Source organism: Octopus bimaculoides, chromosome 23, assembly GCF_046866305.1.
Source record: "Octopus bimaculoides isolate indiv1 chromosome 23, ASM4686630v1, whole genome shotgun sequence".
In the NCBI taxonomy this organism is placed as follows: domain Eukaryota; kingdom Metazoa; phylum Mollusca; class Cephalopoda; order Octopoda; family Octopodidae; genus Octopus; species Octopus bimaculoides.
In genome coordinates this window covers 10,855,280-10,877,779 of record NC_142950.1, presented here as the reverse complement: position 1 = coordinate 10,877,779, position 22,500 = coordinate 10,855,280, and the positions used below count along the sequence as shown (strand labels likewise).

General features: G+C 41.0%; 1 protein-coding gene across 7 annotated transcripts in view; it reads left to right on the top strand.

Moving 5' to 3' along the window:
- The window catches only part of LOC106879157 (phosphatidylinositol 3-kinase regulatory subunit alpha), a 204,836-nt gene that overhangs the window by 90,726 nt on the left and 91,610 nt on the right, over positions 1-22,500 (top strand). For 3 of the 7 annotated variants that reach the window (XM_089340052.1, XM_089340053.1, XM_089340054.1), the window contains 2 exons: positions 7,721-8,091; positions 16,640-16,711. In XM_089340052.1, coding sequence (XP_089196178.1) covers positions 7,797-8,091; positions 16,640-16,711 — 367 coding nt within the window. In that variant the 5' untranslated portion in view covers positions 7,721-7,796. Of the gene's footprint in view, positions 1-7,720; positions 8,092-16,615; positions 16,712-21,372; positions 21,745-22,500 lie in introns of those variants that run through there. The other 4 variants (XM_089340049.1, XM_089340050.1, XM_089340051.1 and 1 more) reach the window with 2 other exon arrangements.

The following is a 22,500-nucleotide window of genomic DNA, read 5'->3' as shown; positions in this document are numbered from 1 at the left end:
TACCAGTATCCTGGTAGCCTTTTTTTTTTTTATTTTTTTGTTTCTTTTCTTTTCTCTCTCTCCTTGTGAACCAAGACTACTTAGTAGGGCTCTAGCAACTGTTCTTCTTGTTGGTGATGACCAGCTAGTAGGTCGTGAGTAATTTGCTTTTAGAACTAAAGACCTTCCTCCCACCACCACCACCACCACCACCACTCTGCTCTTCTCTCTCTCTTTTCTCCATTGACAAGTTATTTGCAGTTTGTCAAAGAGCAGTAATTTCCTGAAAAACTTAAAACACTGCCAAACCAGGTCATTGTTTGCTAAGTGGCCTCCGTGTGTGTGCGTATGCATGTATGTATATATATGTATATATATATATATATATATATATATATTTTTGTGTGTGTGTGTATATATACATATATACACATATATACATACATATATACATCTTGTTCATTTTCTCATTCTTTCTTGTGTGCTCTCGTTCTTGCCCCCTTTCGCTCTTCTTGTTCTCTTTATTTTCAGTTATATGCATGTCTCATTTTTTTTTGTTTATGTATTTTTTTTTTCTCATTTGTATGTGTGCTTTCTTTTAAAAAAAAAAGGAAAGAGAAGTATTTGTATGTATGTGTCTATATAGGTAAATGATTGTGTGTTTGCGATGCATTCGTGAATATTTTGCTCTGCAAGTATTTGATAACGTGTGTCTGTGAGCGAGTTGTTGTTTTCCATTTTATTGTCATATACGGATATCATTCATCCATCAATTTGAGTCTGACTGTTCCCTACTTTCATCTTATCTCCCATAGAAAAAAAATGAAGTCTTAGACTGTGTCCATACTTCTTCGCCATTCTGACTCCTAAAAGTAGAGAGAGAGAGAGAGAGAGTGGGAGAGAACTTCGAGTTTTGTTTTGCGTAGTAGAATTTAAACTTTCCTCTTTTGCTCTCTTCATTTACACACACACACACATACAAACATACACACACACACACACTCTCTCTCTCTCTATCTCTCTCTCTCTCTCTCTCTCTCATTTATTCCTTCCTTGTTTGCATGAAAATGCAACAGTCATGACTGGAATTAATGTCTTCGATTCTAGCCTATGTTGCTCAAGATTGACCCGGTGCTAAATGGCAGCAACTTCCTGGTAAACATCGGTTGCGAGTACCAAACTATTTGATGGTAATTTAAGGTGCACTCACCCCTCAAATCTCTCAAAACAATCACTCCTGGTCCTATATGCAAAGTTGGGTCTCTCATAAGCCTTGAAACACTATCAATTTTTTTCGTTGCATATACACTGCTGAAATTAGTGTGCATCTAATATGCCATCAAATACAGTACTGATCATATGGTTGTAAGGTTTCACAACATATATCCGACTCCTCACCATGTAGCTATGAAGCTGAGCTTTGCCATATCCTACTACATTCAGCATTTCTCTTAGCGGTCTCTAAGCCATACAAAATTTGTTGTGAGTCACAATACTTGTGTGGCTTAACTGTCAGTTCTAGTGATTCTTGGTCATAAGTGCACTAATTTTTGTTCAAATTCGAAATGTAAATTGTTCCGTTGAGCCAAGTTACTCTTTTTTTTTTTTTTTTTTCAAGGTATATATACAGCTTCTGGATGCGTAATGGCCCAGTGGTTAGGGCAGTGGAGTCGCGGTCATAGGATTGTGGTTTTGATTCCCAGACCGGGCGTTGTGAGTGTTTATTGAGCGAAAACACTTAAAGCTCCACGAGGCTCCTGCAGCGGATGGTGGCAAACCCTGCTGTACTCTTTCACCACAACTTTATCTCACTCTTACTTCCTGTTTCTGTCGTGCCTGTAATTCAAAGGGCCAGCCTTGTCACACTGTGTCACGCTAAATATCCCCGAGAACTACGTTAAGGGTACACGTGTCTGTGGAGTGCTCAGCCACTTGCGCGTTAATTTCACGACCAGGCTGTTCCGTTGATCGGATCAACTGGAACCCTCGACGTCATGACGGAGTGCCAACAACAATATACAGCTTAAACCTTCAGTGTTCAGTTTTCAGTCAAATGTAAATGTTTGTTTATTTATATAGTTTTGAATTAATCCTGCATTATCTTATAGTTTAGAGATTTCGATGATGTGATTGTTTAGTTTTAGCAGGTTTCAACATCAAAATAGGTTAAATATCTGGGCTAGGTATGGCCTCTTTGAATGTTAAAGGGTTGAATGAAAAGTCTGAAATATCATACAGTTGTAGACACATTTGTGTCTTGTTTGTTTCCAAGCAGGGTAATATTTCCCCATGGCCAGACATGTTTTTTTTTGCAGAATATTAGAAATGAATCGACACTGCTTGCTTAACAGTGACACTCATTCACGACTATCATGCAATGTCAAGGCAAGGAGACACTAAAATAAACACACACACACACACACACACACAGTGTAGTCTGGTGTTTAGTCCCAAAGCATGGCACCTTTGGGAAGTATCTTCTACAATAGCCATGGGCTGGCAAACGCCTTGCAAGATATATTTCTTAGAAACTGTAAGATGCCCGAATGAAGCTGACAATGAGTGCAGTTCTCAGTGGCAGTAGCAAAAAATTGACACGTGAGTCTGTACATCATAGAGATCTTTCTATTTGTCACTTGCTCCATTTACTTTTGAACAATATTTTGGTGTGAAAGTGGGCAATGTGATGTCTCTCAACCATATACTCTTACTTTATTATTCTTTTACTTGTTTCAGTCATTTGACTGCGGCCATGCTGGAGCACCACCTTTAGTTGAGAAAATCGACCCCAGGACTTATTCTTTGTAAGCCTAGTATACTTATTCTATTGGTCTCTTTTTTGCCGAACCGCTGAGTTACGGGGACGTAAACACACCAGCATCGGTTGTCAAGTGATGTTGGGAGGACAAACACACATACATATATATATATATATATATATATATACATATATACGACGGGCTTCTTTCAGTTTCCGTCTACCAAATCCACTCACATGGCTTTGGTTGGCCCGAGGCTATAGTAAAAGACACTTGCCCAAGGTTCCACGCAGTGGGACAGAACCCGGAACCATGTAGTTGGTAAGCAAGCTACTTACCACACACAGCCACTCCTGCACCTGTATATGTATATTTTCATTCCAGACTTTGATAGGTGATAGGTATATCTGGAAATTTTTCCTTGTTTTTTTTTTGTTTTTATTTTTAATACAGGCACAGGTATGGGTGTGTGGTTAAGAAGCTTATTTTGTAACCACATGGTTTCAGGTTCATTCTCACTGAATGTCACCTTGTTATCAGCTTTGTGGGATGCACATGGCTTAGTGGTTAGGCTGTTGGTCTCATGAGCATAAGATGGTAGTTTCAATTCCTGGACCGGGCAATGCGTTTTGTTCTTGAGCAAAACACTTCATTTCACATTGCTCCAATTCCCTCAGCTGGCGAAAATGAGTAATCCCATGACAGACTGGAGTCCCATCCAGGCAGGGAATATGTATGCCAAGGATATCAGTAAACTGGCCTTTATGAGTTGACGTGATTCGAGAAGGTAACTTTACCATGTCACCTTTGGCAAGTGTCCTTTACTATACTCCCTGATTGACCAATGCCTAGTGAGTGATGGAAACTTTGTGGAAGTCCATCGTATGTGTGTGTGTGTGTGTGTATGTGTGTGTCTTTTAGTTAGAATTTCTCCTTCTCTTCGCTATTTACCAAGATTGTGTGCAGGCAAAAATAAAGGGTTGTTGGGTGGTTGTTGTTCTACCTGGCATTAGCTCTGATTGAGCATTTATGATCAAAACCATTCCAGCCATGACCATCATGTCTTATAGTTTTGGTCATAATGTTATTACATCTAGGTTTGCATTATTCAGTGCATGCCTTTATTTTTTAAAGACAGTAAGCTGTGATTTGAGAGAAACTTGGCTGCTGTTTTTAGCAGAACAAACTACCATGTAGGGAGCTTCTTGTTGACATAGTAACCTAGTTTGCTTCTTCAGGTTTCTAGGTTAAAAAAAAAAAAGAAATAAATAAAATTGATTTTTCAAATCTCAAGAATCAAAGTATAAGGTTTTGAATTAATCAGTCCCAGACCTTGAGTGATAGATACAAGTTTAAGGTATTGCTTCTTATATTATCTATAAATAGCTGCTCTTTCTTCCTTCCTTCTTTTCTTCCTTTCTCCCTCTTTCCCTTGCTCTCTCTTTTTTGCTCTCCTCTCCTCGCTCACATTCTTGCTTTCTCTTATTCTCTCCCCCTCACATTGTCTCTCCTCTCATTCTCTCTCTCTCTCTCTCTCTCTCGCTCAAAGTAGACACCATGAGACATCATACAAGAAATGTGACACTATTTGTAAGTTAATACATGGGATATGAATGTGTATAGATAATCTGAAGTAACTGAAGACAGACAAATCCACTGGGCTCCATGGGATTAACTTACCTTAAATATAACAAAATGATTGGATTGAAATCAGCTGGTGATGTGTGACAAGGAATGCCTGAAAGACAACTGTGGTGGTGGTGGTGGTGGTGGTTGCAGTGGCAGCATTGTTGTGTTGTTGTTATGTTAGTCCCAAGTCGGTTTTGATTTAGAAGACTTATGATTAAAGAATGTCCAAGATGTGACCATCTTGTTTTTTGTTTTTTTAAATTTTTTTTTCTTTAAGGCCTGATACTTATTCTATCAATCTCTTTTGCCGGTCCATCGAGTTACAGAGACATAAACACATCAACACCAGTTGTCAAGTGGTGGGGGACAATCACTGACACAGACACACACAGCTATATACATACATTTATACATACATACATACATACGTTGTCATTGTCATCTATTTGTTCATTCTTTTATTTGTTTCAATCGTTTGACTGCAGCCATGCTGAAACACTGCCTTTAGTCGAACAAATCAACCCCCAGGACTTATTCTTTGTATGCCTAGTACTTATTGTATCAGTCACTTTTTGCCGAACCGCTAGGTTATGGGGATGTAAACACACCAACATCGGTTGTCAAGCGATGGTGAGGGGGGCAAACACAAACTCACACACACACACACGTGTGTGTGTGTATATATATATATATATATATATATATATATATATACACACATATATATATACATATACATACATACGACGGGCTTCTTTCAGTTTCCGGCTACCAAATTCACTCACAAGGTTTTGGTCGGCCCAAGGCTATAGTAGAAGACACTTGCCCAAGGTGCCATGCAGTGGGACTGAGCCCGGAACCATGTGGTTGGTAACCAGGCTACTTACCACACAGCCGCTCCTGCACCTATGTTCATTTTTGTTTTTGTTTTTGTTTTTCTACTTTATACATATACAGTGCTGGTTCATCATACACGATAATCTTGTCATACTTACAGATAATAAACGTCGGTTTGTGTTTCATCAGCAGCCTCACTCTACATGCTATTATTTATTAACTCAACCCTTTAGCTTTCAGTTTACTCTCGCAAAAGTAATGCTTATTTATTCACATTGTTTTGAATTCATCATGCATTATCTCATAGCCTTTGTGAAGGCGCATGGTTCCGTGGTTAGTGTGTCGAGCTCAAAATCATGAGGTGGTCAGTTCGATTCCTGGACTGGGCTGTGTGTTGTTTTCTTGAGCAAGACACTTTGTTTTCACATTGCTCCAGTTAACTCAGCTGTAGTAATATTACTGGTGCCTTTCCTTTGGATAGCATTGGTAGCATGGAGAGGGGAGACTGGTATGCATGGTTGAATACTGGTATGCATGGGTAACTGCTGGACTTGTGCCTCAGAGAGTAACTCTCCTGATGCAATCCCATGGTCATTCATGACCAAAGGAGGTCTTTACTCTTCATCTCATAGCTTCAAAATTTCAATGAATGTGATTGCTTACTTTAAGAACGACATTGTAGTGTATGTGTGAGAGGCCAAATCTGACCTGTTTGAACATAAAAAGAAAAAAGGTACAAAATTTGGGCCAGGTATGGCTAGTTTAAATGCCAAAGGGTTGAGGCTGCAAAGTAGCAGAATCATTACCATGCTAGGCAAACTGCTTAGCGACATTTTGTCTGTCTTTGTGTCCTGAGCTCAAATTCTTATTTCTTTATTGCCCACAAGGGGCTAAACAGAGGGGACAGACAAAGGGATTAAATCGATTACATCGACCCCCAGTGCGTAACTGGTACTTATTTAATTGACCCCGAAAGGATGAAAGGCAAAGTCGACCTTGGCGGAATTTGAACTCAGAACGTAGCGGCAGACGAAATACCGCTATGCATTTCACCTGGCGTGCTAACGTTTCTGCCAGCTTGCTGCCTGAGCTCAAATTCTGCTGAGGTTGACTTTGCCTTTCATCCTTTCAGGGTCAATGAAATACCCCCGGTTGAGTACTGGTAATCAACTTACCCTCTTCCCTGATATTGCTAGCCTTGTGTCAAAAATTTGAAACCATTATTTACAACTTTACCTACTTAAATTAAGATGGTTTATTTCATGTCTCTTGAAGTTTCTAAGTTCTTATGATGTAAACAACATACAATTCTCACTGGTGAAAACCAGACTTCTGAAACAGATGGAGAAAATTGAAAGTCTAGCTTTGGTGTAATGGTAGAACCTCTGTCATGTTTTCAGTAGATGTGGGTTTGAGTCCCATGAACACCCTTTAGTTTTGCTCTTTCCATTTAAGGATTTCTTTTGAACCCAAAATTACACTTCAAGTTTCACTGTTAAGAACACAAGATTTTTTTTCTTATTTTCCAGTCTTTACAATTGAAATAGCATTTAAACTGGCCATAAATATAATGGCCCAAATATTTTACTGGTTATATGTTCAGACCCAGATATATCTGGCTTCTCACACCTACCATACAATGACATTCTAAAAATAAACAATGACATCATTAAAATCTTGAAGGTACAAGATAATTATTATTATTGGCACTCTGTCGCTTACGACGAGGGTTCCAGTTGATCCAATCAACGGAACAGTCTGCTCGTGAAATTAACGTGCAAGTGGCTGAGCACTCCACAGACACGTGTACCCTTAACGTAGTTCTTGAGGATATTCAGTGTGACAAGGCTGACCCTTTGAATTACAGGCACAACAGAAACAGGAAGTAAGAGTGAGAGAAAGTTATGGTGGAAGAGTACAACAGGGTTCACCACCATCCCCTGCTGGAGCCTCGTGGATCTTTGAGGTGTTTTCGCTCAATAAACACTCACAACGCCCGGTCTGGGAATCGAAACCGCAATCCTATGACCACGAGTCCGCTGCCCTAACCACTGCGCCATTGTGCCTCCACTACAAGATAATAAATGATAAACTTAAAGTAATGAGAATAAATATTACAATTGACAGAGTAATCTGAATGCTAAAGGGTTAAATTAAGGTAGCTATTAATGTAGGATACTTAACACCATTGACAGGTAAATCACTGCAGTTTTTGTTTAAGGTAAAATCTCGTTTAAGCATATGGCTGGCTGTGAATATGTCATTGACAAAGCTAAGCAAGGCTGAAATGAATGCATCTAGTGTTCTTGTTAGCCACTGTTGTCTCATGATATGTTTTTAAACATAGTATGCCCATAAGAGTAACTTGCCTGTGAATGGAGCATATGCATTAAGTATGATATATAGGTGGCTATTTTTTGAAATAAAATTAGTGTTTGAACATGAATGTGAAATATTTGGCAAATGTTTAATGTACATCACTAAATGGTTGTTTTTTTCTTTTGTTTTACTTCTAGATTTGAAGCATATGTCAGTGAGATTTGTGCTTTTGGGCAGCGTGAATTTAGCGCCGATGTACTTCCCTTCAACAGCATGGAGGAAACCTACATCTACGTAGCAAACTATGAGTACACCCCGGACGTCAACCACAAGGGGGACATTGCTATCTCAGTTGGCGACCGGCTGCTGGTCACCACACCAGTCTCTTCCAATTTCAAAGGCAGCCTAGAAAAACCGGAGGGCTGGCTGCGAGGAGTCAACGTCAGCAAGAATGTTTGTGGGAATTTTCCCGGTAATTATGTGCGGTTTGAGGGGAAACTGCCCCCCAGAGATCCACCCCCCCCATACAGACAACCTCAGAATACCGACTTACGTCATTGCACAGAAAGTGAGTATTATTAACCAACCTTTTTGCTCCCACCTCTGTATTACTTAAGTGTGATTAACTGTAACACTCAATTTGTTTGCTTTACCTGATCCTTTGAAGGCGCATGGCTCAGTGGTTAGAGCATTGAGCTCACAATCGTGAAGTTTGATTTCTTGCCCCAGATTAAAAGTGGGGACTGGGAGCAACTTGAAATGAAGTATTTTGCTCAAGAACCACAATGCACCGCCCACTAAGGGAATTGAACCCACTATCTAGCAATTGCAAGTTCAACAGCCTAACCGCTAGGCCATGCACCTTAATACTAGGATAAGTGCCAGCCCTAAAAATAAGCACTGTCACTCTGTATCCCTAAAACCATTCAAGGTGGTGCCTCGGCATAGTCGCAGTCCTATGATTGAAAGAAAAAGATAAAAGAGAAAATCTAGTCAAAGGTTTCTTTTATAGGCGCAGGAGTGGCTGTGTGGTAAGAAGCTTGCTTACCAACCACATGGTTCCGGGTTCAGTCCCACTGCGTGGCACCTTGGGCAAGTGTCTTCTACTATAGCCTCGGGCCAACCAAAAGCCTTGTGAGTGGATTTGGTAGACGGAAACTGAAAGAAGCCCGTCGTATATATATATATATATATATATATATATATATATATATATATATATTTATATGTGTGTGTGTGTGTGTGTGTGTGTGTGTGTTTGTGTTTGTCCCCCCACCATCGCTTGACAACCGAAGCTGTGTTTACGTCCCCATAACTTAGCGGTTCGGCAAAAGAAACCGATAGAATAAGTACTAGGCTTACAAAGAATAAGTCCTGGGGTCGATTTGCTCGACTAAAGGCGGTGCTCCAGCATGGCCGCAGTCAAATGACTGAAACAAGTAAAATAGTAGACTTATCAGACAAAAAAAAAAATATTGGCAATTCCTTGGAATTTTTTAATCCTGTTCTCCAACAATTCTCAAGTTTATTTCATTGGGGGAGTCCTTATATCAGGGTTTCTCAACTATTTAAAAAAAAATCTGTAGATAACTTTTGATTACTATTTTATTCTAGTGGACTCCCATAGCCATTCAATGTTTTAAAACTAGTTTTATAGAAATGTCTTTCAAAATTCTTATTTTGTTTTTCACACATTAACTTGCTTAAGTTGAACTTTGTAAAATGTCCAAGAAAGAAACCTAGCTGTGTCTTGCAATACATGCCACACATCTAAAGCAAAACTTTTTTTAAGGGGCCTTAAAATACTATTCTGGGTCCCTGATTTACTATTTTGCTACGTGGACCCCCACAGAATCTTATTTGGACCCTGGTTGAGAACCAATGCCTTATATAGCTTCTCAAATCTCAGAGAGCCCCTATCTATGGTGTTGCACTAAAAAGAACTTAGGAGCAGGGGAGACAACTCCAGTGTTAGTTGCCCATTTGTCTGTGCAGCTCTCTTGCAAGAAAATGGTATTGAAAGTGCTTGTAATTAATAGTGAACGAGGAGGAGTGGGATCTTGAAGTAAAACTAGGGAGAAATAAGAGTAGTTACAGGTGACCACCACCAATCAAATTTTTATTATGATATAAATAGAACAAATTATTTTAGAGAGAGAGAATTCGTTTTTACATCTGGTTTTTCTATACTAGCATAGGTAAGGTGAACACACACACACACGAAGGGGTGCAGTAAAATTTCTGGCTTTAAAGGTATCTTGAAAAGGCCTGGTTAGAGGCCCAAACGTCCAAGTTCTTTTACAGGGCTTAGAAAAACTGAAGGGCCACTGGCAATAAGTACGTGAATCAGAGAGGGGAAAATGTTTTATAAAATCATAATTAACTGATCCTCCTGTATTTTCTTTTACCCAAAGCAAGGAACTTTTCAGCAGTATATATTGTTGAAAGATTGCTTTTCCAGCTGGATGTCCTTCTTGTTTCTAACTCTTACCTGTTCTTCACTCAAAGAGGGTTTTTCTTCTGTTTGTCTGGGGCAGTGGCAATGGCAACAGAGAACACTGACCCTATCTAATGCAATCACAGAATATAAACCTACATGACACCACTTGTAGGACAGTGGCACTTGTTTACAACTACCATATGATGTCAAAACAAAGAGGTGTAAAACACGCATGCACACATATGCAACAGGCATATATGTACGGACACATGCAATCTCATACATGCACACATGGATGGTGCAAGTGTGTCTCTGTGATTAAGTAGCTTGTTTCCTAGCCTCATGTTTTCAGGTTCACTTCACCCTCATGGTATCTTGAGCAAGTGTCAGTCTGAGCTGACCAAAACTACATGACTGGATTTGGTAGACAGAAACTTAAAGAATCTTTTATATATATATATATATATATATATATATATATATATATATATATAAAAGTAGTTGTATGCTGTCAACTTAATGTGACAGTCCCATGAAGGGAATAATACTACTGCTATTTAGCCCTAGGAAGCACCACTGCTTCCTGTTGGACTTGACACGTTTCCTGTGTCCTTATGTTTACAAGTATTATTTCTATTGTGTTTCACTGGAATTATCATGTTTACGAGAGCTTGACAGTCATCACCAACTAACAGGCCATTGCTACTCCAGACTGATGACGAGCAAAGACTCAGAAACATGTCTCTGGATGCAGTCTTAGCTAAGTGGAGGTGCTTGTCTCCACCTTGTAAACATAAGGACACAGGAAATGTGTCAAGGCCGACAGGAAGCGATGCTGCTTCCAAGGGCTAAATAGCAGTATTATTATTCCCTTCATGGGACTGTCACATTAAGTTGACAGCATACAACTACTTTATCGCATCACTACTGCATAAATCTCTCTGAGTGATTTAGAAATGTATTATTTCTATTTTATATATATATATATATATATATATATGATAATACATACAAATATATATATATATATATCTATCTTATTCTTTTACTTGTTTCAGTAACTTAATTGTGGCCATGCTAGAGCACCATCTTAAAGGGTTTTAGTTGAAGAAATTGACACCAGGACTTATTCTTTGTAAGCCTAGTACTTATTCTATCGGTCACTTTTGCTGAATCACTAAATTACGGGGACATGAACACACCAACAATGGTTGCCAAGCAATGGCAGGTGGACAAACACAGACACACACACGCATATATATATATATGTATATGTGTGTGTGTGTGTGCGATGGGCTTTTTTCCGTTTCCATTACCAAATTCACTCACAAGGCTTTGGTCGGCCTGGGACTATAGTAGAAGACACTTGCCCAAGGTGCCATGCAATGGGACTGAACCGCAGAACCATGTGGTTGGGAAGCAAGTTTCTTACCACACAGCCACACCATCCTTTACTTGTTTTAGTCATTAGACTGCAGCCATGCTTAGGTAGGACCTTGAAGAATTTTTAGCCGGATGAATTTATGCCGTGGCTTATTCATTTTAAGCCTAGCACTTAATTTATCCATCTCTTTTGCCAAGCAGCTAAGTTATGTGGACATAAACTAACACCAGTTGTCAAGCAGTGGCGGGGGACAAACGCAGGCACACACGCCACACATATATACGACAGTCTTTTACGGTTTCCGTCTACGAAATCTACTCACAAGGTTTTGGTCGGCCTGAGGATATAGCAGAAGACACTTGCCCAGAGTGCAACACAGTGGAACTGAACCCAGAACGATGTGGTTGGGAAGAAAGCTTTCTTACCATGGGAATGTGTTTTTGTGCCTTTTTGTTTTGACATTATTTGATTGTTGTAAACGAGTGTCTCTGTCATACAAGTGGTGTCGTGTTCATGTCCTATCTTCTTTAAAAATCACGTCCAGTTATGGTGAACTATTACCTTGTTTGGAAATAGATGAGGGTTGACAACGGGGAGGGCATCTGGCTGTAGAATATCTGCCTTTAGAATATCCGTCTAACTCGTGCAAATATGGAAAAGTAGATGCTAAATCTCATGGTGCTCATAAGCCAATGAATTGGACTTCTATGAGTACACTGAATCTGTTAGAAACAGCAGCCAAAACTCCTTTAAATTTTACCAAACCACCCCAGTGTAAAACACGTTTTATACTGTCATCTCGTATATGCTATGTTTGAAAATGTAATACGATGGTCGTGGTTGGATTGTCTTCGATAGTTTGGCTGCATCAAAGCTGATCTCAAATGAAAACGCGCTCATACGTTTTTGCATAGTAACGTACTACCTCAAGGGACATAACTCTAGGTGAATTGTATGATAGCCTGGAGATTATTTCCCTTATGTTTGTTTTGGTCAATGTTCAACAGCTTTTATAATTCCAACGCCATTGCTTCTTAATAATAATAATAATAATCCTTTCTACTAAAGGCACAATGCCTGAAATTTGTGGGGAGGGGACTAGTCAATTACATCGACCACAGTGTTTCACTGGTACTTAATTTATTGACCCTGAAAGGATAAAAGACGAAGTTAGCCTCGGCAGAATTTGAACTCAGAACCGTAGTAATGGATGAAATACTGCTAAGCATTTTTTGCCTGGCACACTAATGATTGTGCCAGCTTTCCGGCTTCTGGTGGAACTTCTTCATCACACAACCATGTGTGTGTGTGACTGCAGCCATGCTGGAGCACCGCCTTTAGTCGAGCAAATCGACCCCATGAAGGACTTATTCTTTGTAAGCCTAGTACTTATACTTTTGGTGTCTCTTGCCGAACCGCTAAGTGATGGGGACGTAAACACACCAGCATTGGTTGTCAAGCGATGATGGGGGGGGGGGACAAACATATACATACATATATATATATATACGACAGGCTTCTTTCAGTTTCTGTGTACCAAATCCACTCACAAAGCTTTGGTCGGCCTGAGGCTATAGTAGAAGACACTTGGCCAAGGTACCATGCAGTGGGACTGAACTCAGAACCATGTGGTTGGTAAGCAAGCTACTTACCACACAGCCACTCCTATGCCTATATATATATATATATATATATATATATATATATATATATATATATATATATATATATATATATATATGTGTGTGTGTGTGCCCCACCACAGCTTGACAACCAGCATGGGTGTGTTTAAAACCCTGTAACATAGCAGTTCAGCAAAAGAGACCAATAGAATAAGTATGTGGCTTAACACAGATCAAGTACACTAATCTCTCGCCATATTGCGGTTTGTTATTTAAGCTTATGTCAGTTCCTCTGTGGTGTTGTTTTGCATTTATAATAAAATAAATATATACAAATTATAAAAATAATAAATAAAATACACAGTACTGTTTTTACTTTGCGGATTTTCACCTATTGTGTGGGGTGGGATGGGTGGAATGTAACACCTGTGATAGATGAGGGATTACTGTACTGGAGTTGGTTCATTCAACTTAAAATTCTTCATGGCTGCAGTCTAATGACTGAAACCAGTAAAAATCAAAAGATAAAAAGATGTGTGCGTGTGTGTGTAATAGTGTCCAACTGTGTGCTGTAGCTTTTGGCTATTGCCTTTCCTTCTGAAGCAGGTATTTATGTAATGACCACCGGTCACCTGGTTGTGAATGTGTGCAGAGTTAGTGCGAGTGAGACCGTTAAGTGACAGAAAGAATAACATGGAAGAAGAATTAATAGTTGTAGGAGAGAAAGCAAAATTGTCCTTCCTCTCTCTCTCTTGCATGAGTAGTAAATAGAGAGTTAGAGAGAGAAAGAGAAACACAGGAAAAGTGAAAGGGTGTGGTAGTGGGGTGATTAGATAAGAGAGCCAGAAGGGTTTAAATATAAATTTAATTGCCTGTTAAAGGGTGTAATTTTGACCAGAAAAACAGATTCCTTTGTAGCTAGCAGTCAGTCGGCCTTTGCTTGGCCAGTGTCTATTTTCGTTGCTGATTAAAACCAGGAGATGAGCTGTGTGTGAATGTGCTTGCATGTGTGTGTGTTTGTGTTTTGAGGAGTTGGAGGTGAGATAGTGACTTAGGTAGAGGAGACAGTGCTGGTTGCTAAAAGTTGTCCTTGAAAATCAAAGGAAACTATTTGGAAAGAAGCAACACACACATACACACACACACACACACACACACATACACACACAGACCAGCAGAAAATACATGTATATAGATAGATAAGGTTATATAAATAGCTTCAACTCTAAGATAAGATAAGCAATGATACTATCTTTGTTACTGGCACCCTCTCCACCGCCCTCTTTCCTCTGCACACATTTTCACCAACCAATTTAATCTAAAGGAAGGTCAAAGTTGAGTGACATGTTTCCTGTCCCTCTCTCCTCTATTGTCTTAGTGTGTGTGTGTGTGTGTGTGGACATGGCTATGATAATGGATTTTTGTCTTTGATTTCTTTCTTTAAGCAAATAATGATGATAATATCGGTTTCAAATTTTGGCACAAACCCAGCAAATTTGGGGAGGGGGACAAGTCAGTTATATCGACCCAGTGTTCAACTGGTACTTATAATATTAACTCAGAAAGGATGAAAGACAAAGCTGACCTCAGCAGAATTTGAACTCAGAACATAATGGGTGAAGACCCCCTTTGGTTATAAACGACCTTGGGATAGCACCTAGAAAGTTTCCCTCCAAAGCACAAGTCTGGACAAAGTTGTTTATGGAAGACCAGCACTTGCCCATGCATACCAGCTTCCCCTCTCCATGCCACTGATATTACCCAAGGGAAAGGCAAAGGGGCCGATACAGCTTGGCACCAGTGATGTTGCAACTTATTTCTACAGCTGAGTGAACTGGAGTAACGTGAAATAAAGTGTCTTGCTCAAGAACACAACACACAGCCCAGTCCAGGAATCAAGCTCACTAAATCGTGATTGTGAGCCTGGCACTTTAATCCAGGGGTCGGGGAACCAATTACCCTAAAATCATAGATTCTTTGAATTCAAAAGGTTTATTGAATCTATTTACTGTAATGCCTTGATATACGAGTTACTTCATTCCTGGAGAATGCTCATAAAGCGAAAACTCATAAGAACTCGGTCCTCGTAAAGTGAGGAATTACTGTATATGAATCTATTTAAAGATCCATTACAATGGACAGATGCCATGTTGCCAGAAGAAAAATTTCTGTCGTAACAAGGAACACATTTTTTATATAATTTTACTTATGTCTAATGAGTTCTCATTACCCTCAAGAATTTTGTTTTTATTCCACTTGGGGTAATTTACCCTAGTTTGCCAACACCCTCTCTAACCACTGAGCCATATACGTTCACAGAATGTAAAGGCGTGGCATTTCGTCTGAGGTGCTAATGGTTCTGCCAGCTTTCCACCTTAATAACAATAATAGTAATCCTTCCTACTATATGCACAAGGCCTGAAATTGTTTTGGTGGGGTGATTGTGTGACAAATTGATTCCTTTGACCCCAGTGCTTGCCTAGTACATATTTCATTGATCCTGAAAGGCAAAGTTGACCTCAGCAGAATTTGAGTTCAGAACGCAAAGATTGGATTAAATGCTGCTGAGCATTTTGTCCAGTGTGTTAGCAATTCTACCAGCTCCATGCCTTATTGTAAGGCCATATTTTCCCCATTGCTAGACACGTTTTTCACAGAAAACTGGAAATGAATGCCATTGGTTGTAGGATGGTGTGCCTTCTGGTTTACAACTGTCACACAATTTCGAGTCTAGGGTAAATACATGCACATACACATTGCTTTGATTAGCCCAAGGGTGTAGAAGACATTATCCCAAGGCACCATACAGTAAGATTGGACCCAAGTTCATATAGTTGGGAAGAAAGTTCCTTAACCCTTTAACATTCATTCAGATTTCTTCGTTAAATGCATTGCTTATCTATTCACATTGTTTTCAATTAATCACATATTGTCTTGTAGCTTTAAGATTTCAGTGGTGTGTTTGTATGTTTTTAGACTGACATTGTGAGATAGGTTTAAGACATTGGATTTGGTCAGGTTTAACATAAAACAGGTAGAATATTTGGGCTGGATTGTTGTTGGCACTCTGTCGCTTACAACGTTGAGGGTTCCAGTTGATCCGATCAATGGAACAGCCTGCTCTTGAAATTAACGTGCAAGTGGCTGAGCACTCCACAGACACGTGTACCCTTAACGTAGTTCTCGGGGATATTCAGCGTGACACAGTGTGACAAGGCTGACCCTTTGAAATACAGGCACAACAGAAACAGGAAGAAAGAGTGAGAGAAAGTTGTGGTGAAAGAGTACAGCAGGGTTCTCCACCATCCCCTGCCGGAGCCTTGTGGAGCTTTAGGTGTTTTCGCTCAATAAACACAACGCCCGGTCTGGGAATCGAAACCGCGATCCTATGACTGCGAGTCCATTGCCCTAACCACTGGGCCATTGCACCTCCACTTTGGGCTGGATATGGCTGGATTAAATACTGAAGGGTTGATGAATACAGCCCCCCCCCCCTCACCCTTATCTTGTTTCTTTTTTCCCCTAATTCCTCCTCTCTGAAAAAGACCGTTTCCTCCCCCTATCACATAAGGCCTTTCCCCATCCTTCTAAACTATTCTGTTGCTTCCCAATGTCAATTTGAGCTAACAGCTGACCTGTCTTATAGCTTCTTACCATAATCTGCTTGCAGTTGCATCTTCACCTCCGACCTCTGACGTCAGCGTAGTTCATCCTTCACCGGAACAAAACAGACCGGCCAATGGTAAGTCTGCCATTTTTTTTCAGTTTTGTTTTGTTACCTTTCCCTTTTTTCTCTTTTTTTTTTTTTTCTTTTGTGTGAAAAATCTGGTTTTTAATGGTGTTAGTCTATGCAGTGCACCCACACTATGGTAGGGTACCATCTCGAAGGGACCTTGGCTGGTATTTTGGCAGAAAAAGTCAAGTGACAGACAACTTTTTTATTTTTTTTGAGTGTGTGTAAAGGAAGGAAAGCAAAGAGGAAAAGAAATACCAGAAGTTATTTTCATTAGATGCATCACGATCACACCCCACTCCAACACACATACCCGATCACAAGCTTCATTAACATTACCATCACAACCACTATCACCATCATCATCATCACCACCATCATCATCACCACCACCTCCATCATCATCATCATCATCATGTAATTGTATGATTTTAGAATGACATTGTAGGGTAAGTGTGAGAGGTTGGATGTGGCCAGTCTGAGCACAAAACAAGTAAATATGGCATTCAGATTATTCGAGACACCCTATGATGTGATTGTTTATTTTTAGAAAAACATTGTAGGGTAGGTGCAAGAAGCTAGACCTGGCTGGTTTGAATATAAAACAAGTAGAATATTTGGGCTGAATATACCCGGTTTAAATTCTAGAAGACTAAATACTACAGGGTTAGACACAAGAAACCTGTGTCATAAACCCAGGGACGGTCTGAGACAAATTGGTATCAAAAGGAAGGCGCAGGAGTGGTTGTGTGGTAAGTAGCTTGCTTACCAACCACATGGTTCCGGGTTCAGTCCCACTGCGTGGCATCTTGGGCGAGTGTCTTCTACTATAGCCTCAGGCTGACCAAAGCCTTGTGAGTGGATTTGGTAGACAGAAACTGAAAGAAGCCCGTCGTATATATGTGTGTATATATATATATATATATATATATATATATATATATATATATATATATATATGTCTGTGTTTGTCTCCCCACCCAACATTGCTTGACAACCGATGCTGGTGTGTTTACATACCCGTAACTTAGTGGTTCAGCCAAAGAGACCGATAGAATAAGTACTAGGCTTCCAAAGAATAAGTCCTGGGGTTGATTTGCTAGACTAAAGGCGCTGCTCCAGCATGGCCACAGTCAAAAAGACTGAAACAAGTAAAAGAGTAAAGAGTATAACACAACGAGATTTGATTTTAATTTAGAAGCTCCCTTTTGGGTTCAGTTCTTCATTTTCTTCAGACAGCAGGGTGTAATTTGAAGGAGATTTGCCTGCTATTTCTAGTTGTTTCAGCAACTGCATAGAGGCTCCTTCATTTACACGTTGTTCAGAAGCAAACTAACAGAAAATGGTACAGTGCTAGACTAAAGAATTTGAAGTATTTAGCCCCTTTCTCTCTCTCTCTCTCTCTCTTGTTCCAAGATCTAATCTTGCCACTTCTGTTGGAATCAATAAATCTTGTGCGAGGAATTGTATATTTGGGCTGATTCTATTGACTGACTGTATCTCTTTTGCTCTCCAAAAGAGTTGGCCCTTTGCCTGGTGTAAAAGAAATAATAATAATTGTAGTCTGGTATTTGAGCTTAATTTTTTTCTCTTTTATGCTACATGCCACACAACATTGTTGTAATATTTCTTAAGTATTGGATTAGTTCCTATAATAATAAACATATATTTACATATATATTTTTGGAACTCTTTATTATAATCACTACTACAACCACAACCACTACTGCCACCACTGTATTAGCATTTACTTTGCCAGTACTGCCTGACTGGCCTTCGTAGGATTTTCGAGCGAGATCGTTGCCAGTGCCCCTGGACTGGCTCTTGTGTGGGTGGCAGATAAAATACACCATTTTGAGCGTGGCCGTTGCCAGTATCGCCTGACTGGCCTTCGTAGAATTTTCGAGCGAGATCATTTGCCAGTGCCCCTGGACTGGCTCTTGTGCGGGTGGCAGATAAAATACACCATTTTGAGCGTGGCCGTTGCCAGTATCGCCTGACTGGCCTTCGTAGAATTTTCGAGCGAGATCATTTGCCAGTGCCCCTGGACTGGCTCTTGTGCGGGTGGCACATAAAATACACCATTTTGAGCGTGGCCGTTGCCAGTATCGCCTGACTGGCCTTCGTAGGATTTTCGAGCGAGATCATTGCCAGTGCCCCTGGACTGGTTCTTGTGCGGGTGGCACATAAAATACACCATTTTGAGCATGGCCGTTGCCAGTACCGCCTGACTGGCCTTCGTGCCGGTGACACGTAAAAGCACCCACTACACTCTCGGAGTGGTTGGTGTAAGGAAGGGCATCCAGCTGTAGAAACTCTGCCAAATCAGATTGGAGCCTGGTGTAGCCATCCGGTTTCACCAGTCCTCAGTCAAATCGTCCAACCCATGCTAGCATGGAAAGCGGACGTTAAACGATGATGATGATGATGATGATTTTCCATGCTCTTACATGGAGCAAATGGAATTCATCAAGGCAGCTCTCTCCATGGCCAGATGGGATGCCACGAGTAAAGATTACTTTGCTTGGCAATAGGAAGAGCATCCAGTTGTGGAAAATCCATCGGAATAAACTTTTTCCGAATTATTCTAGCACAAATTCAGCTTTAATACTCTGATGATAACGCAGAAGAAAAAAGATGGGATGGTCACCGTTGGAGTGCTTTTGATAATAGTTCTGTTCAATCAGGATCATCTTTGGGCTAAGCAACAACTACCATCACCAAGATAATGGAGGTGAAGAAGTTTCTAGATAAAGAATTGATGAAGCAATGAGAATCCTGCCCCCGCCTCCCTCTCTCTCCCTAAACTTTTTCCTTGCATTGTCTAAATCCCGTTGTTCAGTGATCTCTGGGATTTCACTAGCCCTCACATCTCGACACCTCATTCCACTCCACTCTCCCAATGTTAGAAATGGGGGGAGGAGGGGTGCTCCCCCCATTTTTGCATATACTCTTTACTCATCCCGCTTCTGCATCACCTATAAAAGTCCTAATGGCCACCCACGAAGAAAGCAGTGAAAGTACTGGCAAAGTACTACAGTGCTGAAGTGCTTCCTTTCTTCAAATGACATCTATTTTATATTTGTTGTATATTGGTAATAGATATACCTGGTGGGGAGGGTGTAGGCTGGGGTGCTCTAGGCATTGCTCCTTGGGTGTTCGATGGGTGGGTAGGCTTGGTTTACTCAACAGCACTTTTTCCTCTTTTCCCATTAATACCACCACCACTACCATCGTTGTAATTGTTGTCATAGTTAACTGTTGACACTATAGATGCCAGAAAGAACACCTCTACTACTGGGGCCCCTCTGCTACTGGGGCCCCTCTGCTTCTGGGCCCCTCTCCTCAACCACTCCAAATTCCCTTCACCTTTCACTGTTGTCTCTGCCAGTTGCCTCACCAATGAAACAACCACAACTAGTATTGCCACAACCACCACCAACACAACCATCTACCACCACTCCTACCACCACCACCATTCTCATAGTTAACTGTCATAACTACCTATTAACTCTACCAACGTCACCCATATTACCCCCCCCCCCACTTTTATCATTAAATCTACCATTGCTGGTTGTCATCGCCACTTCCCAAATGATTAATTCTACCAGCGTCAGCACTGCCGCCGCCACCACCACCACTACAACTGCTGCCACCACTACCATCTCCACTGTCACCACCACTACCATCACCACCTTCATCTCTACTACCGCCATTACCATCACCACTACTGCCGCCACCACCACCATTATCTCCACTACCGTCACCACTACCACCTCCACCAACATCGCTACTGTTGTCACCACTACCACTACCACCACCACCAACAACAACAACATCACCACTGCTGCCACCATCGTGTGCTGGCGCCACCGGCTTCATCGCTTCATCCATCGCTGCCACCATCCAACAGATTATTCTAAAGAACTTACCTGCCCTACTGACCTGATTATTGGTTAAACCAGAAATAGTTTAACCTACTTTCCTGATAAAACCATTTACTTACCACTAACATACAATTGAAGATTACACCGTCGCGGTGGTGGTGGCGGCGGCGGCGGCAGTGGTAGTGTCGTTGTGGTGGTGGTGGTGGTGGTGGTGATGGCAGTAGTGTTATAGTGGTGGTGTCATGATATAACAGCGGTGGCATGCTGCTTCTTCGGTGGTGGTAGAAACAGTAACAGCGGTGATGGTAGTGTTACATAACAGTGGTAGTGGTATTAGTGGTGTTGGTATTGTAGTAGCGGTGATAGTATTAGTGGTAGTAGTAGCAGTGGTGGTGGAGCAGTAGTATTAAGTATTGGAATTCTCGTCGGTGTTGTAGCAGTAGTAGTGGTGGTAGTGCTGGTGGCGTCATGGTAACAGCGCGGTAGTACTGGTAGTGGTGATTATGGTGGGTGGGGAAGGCAGGGACATTGTTCGTGTAGCAGTGCTAGTGTGGTGCCGCTCTCTGCGTTGGTGTTGCTGTTGGTTGAGCTATGAGCTGTCAGTGGTGGTGGTGGTGGTGGTAGTGGCGTAGGAGGTGGGGCAGCACAGAGCTGGTGGTGGTGGTATTGTACAGGTGCTAGTACTGGTGGTAGTTGTGGTGGCAGAAGCAATTATAGGTGGGAACTGTGGTGACGAGGGTGGAGTTGTGGTCTTGGCCGTAGTAATTAGAGGTTGGGAATGGTGTGTGTGTGTGTGTGTATATGCTGATGTTTGTGTGTGTGTGTATGTTTATGCTGATGTGTGTGTATGCTGATGTATGTGTGTGTATGCTGATGTGTGTGTGTGTATGCTGATGTGTATGTGTGTATGCTGGTGTGTGTGTGTGTGTCTGTGTGTGCGTGTGCTACTTGATACTGGCTCTGTTTGTACAGCAGGTGGTAGTTCGTTGCTGTTGTGGAACAATAATGATCACGCTGTAGTTGTTATTGGTGCTGGTGCCGCTATTTAACCCTAGGTTGGCCCTCATCGAACAGACAGACCTGTGACCAAAGAGGTTCCAGCGAGGATCGACTCAATCATCCTCCTGTCTTTTTCGAGAAGGCCAGTTAAAAAAGGTAAGGTGATTTGTGAGAAGTATTTGCTGCTATTTCTAAGCAGGACATGCAATAATTTAGACGACCCCCATCCACATATGCTTGGGGCTCGATTAATTGCCCTTGTGGCAGCTTTCATGTTGATGGTAGTGGAGTAGTGATAATAATAATAATAGTAATAATGGTGGGGGTGGAGAGGGAATTATTGCTGCTATTTCTAGCAAATCAGGCAATCACTTAGAGGAACCCCTTCCCTCTATCCCTCTGTGGTAGGGGCTGTTTTAATTGCCTTTGTGGCAGATTTCATGATGGTGGTGGTGATGATGTGGATGATGATGATGATGACAGGCTGGAGAGATTACTGGAGTTAGCATTGTATTGTTGTTGTTGTTGTTGTTGTTTTGTTTAGCCCCAGGATAGACCTGATTGGAGGCAGGCATACAATTAAAGGCTTTCCAGCTGTGACCATCTTGGTTTTTTTTTCTTATAGGAATCTAGGGCTGCATTATGTAATGCATCCTTCCTTTCTTCTTTCTTTGTCTCTTTTTTTTCTTCCTCTCCATTTTCCTTTCCTTTCTCTCTTTTTTCTTTCTTTCCTCTTCGTCTCCTTTCTTCCCTTCCTTTCTTTCTTTCTTCCCTCTTTCTTTCTTTCTTTCTTCCCTCTTTCTTTCCTTCTTTCTTCCCTCTTTCCTTCTTTCTTCCCCTCTTTCCTTCTTTCTTTCTTCACCTCTTTCCTTCTTTCTATCTTCCCCTCTTTCTTTCTTTCTTTCTTTCTTT